Source organism: Dermacentor silvarum, chromosome 3, assembly GCF_013339745.2.
Source record: "Dermacentor silvarum isolate Dsil-2018 chromosome 3, BIME_Dsil_1.4, whole genome shotgun sequence".
Classification (NCBI taxonomy): Eukaryota; Metazoa; Arthropoda; class Arachnida; order Ixodida; family Ixodidae; genus Dermacentor; species Dermacentor silvarum.
Genome location: NC_051156.1, coordinates 134,135,516 through 134,139,495, shown reverse-complemented (window position 1 = coordinate 134,139,495; position 3,980 = coordinate 134,135,516). Strand labels below are relative to the sequence as shown.

The 3,980-nt window shown below is 50.4% G+C and overlaps 1 protein-coding gene across 1 annotated transcript; it reads left to right on the top strand.

The window, feature by feature from the left end:
- Positions 1 to 1,517: 1,517 nt before the first annotated feature.
- LOC119444800 (uncharacterized) lies at positions 1,518 to 2,708 on the top strand. Its single transcript, XM_037709142.2, has one exon. The coding sequence runs from the start codon at positions 1,518 to 1,520 to the stop codon at positions 2,706 to 2,708; it is 1,191 nt and encodes a 396-aa protein (XP_037565070.1).
- The last annotated feature ends 1,272 nt before the right edge of the window (positions 2,709 to 3,980 follow it).

Sequence of the window (3,980 nt, the reverse complement as noted above, 5' to 3'; positions counted from 1 at the left end):
ATCTGCAAGTCGAACGAACAAAAGACACTGCGAAACACGGGCATGCAAACCGAACGAGATACATTCCAGAAAAAATAAACAAGCGCTTTAGTTGGGAAGGCTTTTACCAATTTCGGTTTCACTGGTTGAGCAGTTTGATCTTATTATAAAGAAATTAACTATACATTTATACAGGACCGATGATGGCAAAAGGGGAACCGAAGCGCCAATTTATTGTTCGCCACAATCGTATGAAGCCAACAGAAGCCAAAGAAAACTTTGATGCCCTCAGTTACTAGAAGATATTTTTTTTGGCCAGTGGGCTTCTCCCAAGTTCACGTACAACGTGATTTCTGCGGCAGACAAAATTTTCTAGATTCGACGCCTTGACCGTGAGTGTGGCGCGGGCGCGATATGTTAAAGTCGCGGGGCGCTTTTTTTCGGTGCGGGGTGCTTTGCTCGTCGCGATGATAGATTTGTTTATTTTTTTAAGAACTGCTCCAGAAAGGCACGTTTGACCGGCAAACGGAGGCCTCAGGATGGCACCTGAGATTATAATAAAGCAGGCAGCACAAGATCTCCAGGGCACCGACGGGGCAGCAGGAGCACCAAATCTAGAAGCAGGGTCGCCCCTGGGTTGGGCCTGGGCGAGCCCCAACCCAAGGACAGCCCTGCTTCAAGATTTGATGTTCCTGTGGGAGCTTTGGCATCCTGGAGGCACCACCAATATTACGACATAATGACGCGTTGTTACAACTAGTAAATAAAAACTATTAAAGAAAATATAAACGTGCCCATACACCAACTTGTGGCACAGCGCTACCGCGTCCATGCGAGGAGAGTTACGGAACGCTAACCAGAATTTACTGCTCGTTAGTAGCAATTCCTAAAGATATCGCACGCGTAATGCGGAGACGTGGGCTCGATTCCCGCATGCGGGAAGTAGTCTTACAGCGAAACTGTTTCCGCGGACCCTGTGCCGTCGTTGTCAGTTTCGCTAAAGACCACGTGATCTATAGCGGGAGAGGAGAGAAAAAAATCACAGCATATCCACGGGGTGAATGATGATGAGTGGGCGAAGCTCCGGAGGGAATCATCGGATCTCCCGCTTAAGGGGACGCTAGCACAAACGCGTTAGAAACGTGCAGTACTCTCTAGTAAGGGGGAGCGGCCACAGCGTCTTACGCAGCCATTTACACATGCCGGAACGTGCACCGCGTTTGCCGACGCCATCACATGACTGCTGAGAGAGTATACCGCCGGTATTCATAAACGCTCCTCGACTTGAACTTGACTTGCCACCGCTTTGGGCAGCGCGTTCGAAACGCGTTGAAGGTAAGGCGGAGAGGCCACAGCGTCTTACACCAGCTTCTTACACGGGCCGTAACGCGCTAGCACAAACGCGTTAGAAACGCGCTAGAAACGCGGCCTTTCGTTAATGTTGGGTATTTATTGCCATCGTGGTGCGTGTGTCCATGTCCGCTTCGTGGCATAGTAGGAGTCGGCGTTCGGCGTTCGCAGCGTTCGGACGTGTCATCATGTGCTCCCTTGTAGGGGAGGTTTCAGCGGCCCGTGTGGGCCGCGGTATCAGGTGTACTGAAAAGCCGGCTGAAGATTACCAGGTTGTTCTGCCTCATCTGCCCACAGGTGCGTCTGTTTTAAACACGGTGTTTTTGCATGGTGATGTAAAAGCCAGGCCATATCGAGTCGAGCATGTCCGAGACAGCCTTGCGCGTCTCTCACTGCTGCCGGAAGTGGTTGCCCTCGGGGCATACCAAATGAATCACCTGTGGGCAGTGACGTTTAAGGATGAGGAAGGCAAGAAGAAGATATTAGCGGCAGATGCGTTCAACGTTAAAGATCACCGCTGCATGGTCATCGACCCACGCGATCAAGGTGTCCGACTGAAGCTTTACTGGCTGCTTCATGGCGTACCGGACGATGACGTGCGAGTGGCTTTGGCGCCGTTTGGAAAAGTTACGGAAATCAGCAGAGACAAGTGGAAGGTCAAGGGATGCATCGACAAAGGATCAACAACCCGCTCGGTGACGCTGAAATTAAAGGTGGGCGTTACAGTGGATGACCTTCCTCACCAGCTGCGTGTTGCCGAAGACATGGCGCTCGTCTTCGTTCCTGGCAGAGCGCCGCTCTGCCTCCGATGCCGTGGCACCGGACACATCCGACGAGAGTGCCGCGTTCCACGATGTGGGATCTGTCGGCGCTTCGGCCACGATGACTCCCAGTGCGTGCGTTCTTATGCCAGCGTTACAGGCCCACTCCGTAGCGACGTTGTGTCAGAACACCTGATGGACGCCGCCGACGCCGAAGAAGCTAGCAGGGAATACAACGACGGCGCGAAGACTGCTGCAACGCCCCCTGAAGCTTCTTCAGGAGCTGTTCAGGAAGCGAATGGTGGTGCCGAGCCCTCGGCTGCAGCATCGGAAACGATGCCAGAGACTACAACAGATGACGCGGAATCGAAGGCCGCAAACACGTTATTGTCAGTAGCGCAAGACGCCGACCAGGAGGTAACGGACGCCGAGATGCTCACGACCGGAAGCGTCGCTGCAAAGCGGCCTTACGAAGACTCCGACAACATAGGGAAAGCGAGTGCGTCCGGCACCGGCGAGCCTCCAACGAAGGCGTCGACTGGGCGGCGGTCTTCGGTTCAACCGAAGCCAAAGTTGCCGCCTGACCGTAGGGTGAACCCTACAACGCCTCCGCACTAGCGGAGGTGACGTTCCAGACGACTTCAACGAGGATGCCAAGAAACCCACTGTTGCGATGTGAGTAGGACGCCTGGCCAAGCAACCTCCATGAAATGGCGACTAACTTTCAATCTAGCCTTCGCGTTGCGACATTGAATGTGAGAGGACTGTGTTCGCGCAGGAGGCAATGTCAGATTAGTCGCACTCTTTTGGAAAATGACGTTGACCTTCTGGCTGTACAAGAAACAAAAATTGAAAGTGAGGAGCAAACAGAACAAATGGTTCAAATTTTTCGCTCTAGATACAATATATGTGTTTGCCACGCTGTTGGACGGTCAGGAGGCTGCGTCATTTTTATTCGCAATAGCATCGCGGTTGTTGAAAAAGTGTCCGCCTGCGATAGTGGGAGACTGGTTGCATGTGATTTTGTTTTTTCTGGATTACAGTGGCGTGCTGTGTGCATTTACGCACCAAACAAAATGCATGAACGTGAAACTTTTTTCAGGTATGCTGAAGGGTTTTTGAAAACAGAACGAAATATTGTGGTTCTAGGGGACTTTAATTGCGTCTGTAGAGCTGAGGACAAAACAACGGGTCTCAATGTGCGCGATAGAAGCGCTGAGCTTTTGAGTGCAATTGTGATTGAGAGAGAGCTTGAGGACATTGGTTATGTCATGACACGAGATGGCCAAGCACGATATACACATTTTCAAGGTGACTCCCATGCGAGGCTAGATAGAATATACATACCGGCGAAGTTTGTACCACTATGCTCCTCTTATGAAACACAACACCTTAGTTTTAGTGACCATTGTTTGGTAACGGTTACCATTGGCGAAAAACGAAAGGTTGTGAAGTTTAACTGGTTCCTATGGAAGTTTAATGAGAAACTGCTGCAAGATGAAGTATTTGTCACAAGAGCCAAAGCATGCCTTTCAAATGCCCTTCATACTGAAACTAACAGCTTCATAGCAGTGTGGGAACAGTTTAAATGTGATATAAAAATTGCTGCAATTGATAGAGCCTGTGTATTACGTCACAAGGAAAGGCAACAAGAGAAACAGTTACGCAGTGAGCTGGAGTATATGTTAGGCGTCGAAAATGAAGTGCCTGGAGCGTTTAAAAAAGAAATAAAAGAGGTGAAAGCAAAGCTCGAGTTGATCGATGAAGATAAGTACCGCGGCGCAATGATAAGGGCGCGTACTGAAAGATTGTGGCTGGGCGAAACGCCCACTAAGCGTGTGCTTAGTGAAGAAAAGAAGCATGCAGCAAATAAAGCGATAAATGAAATTC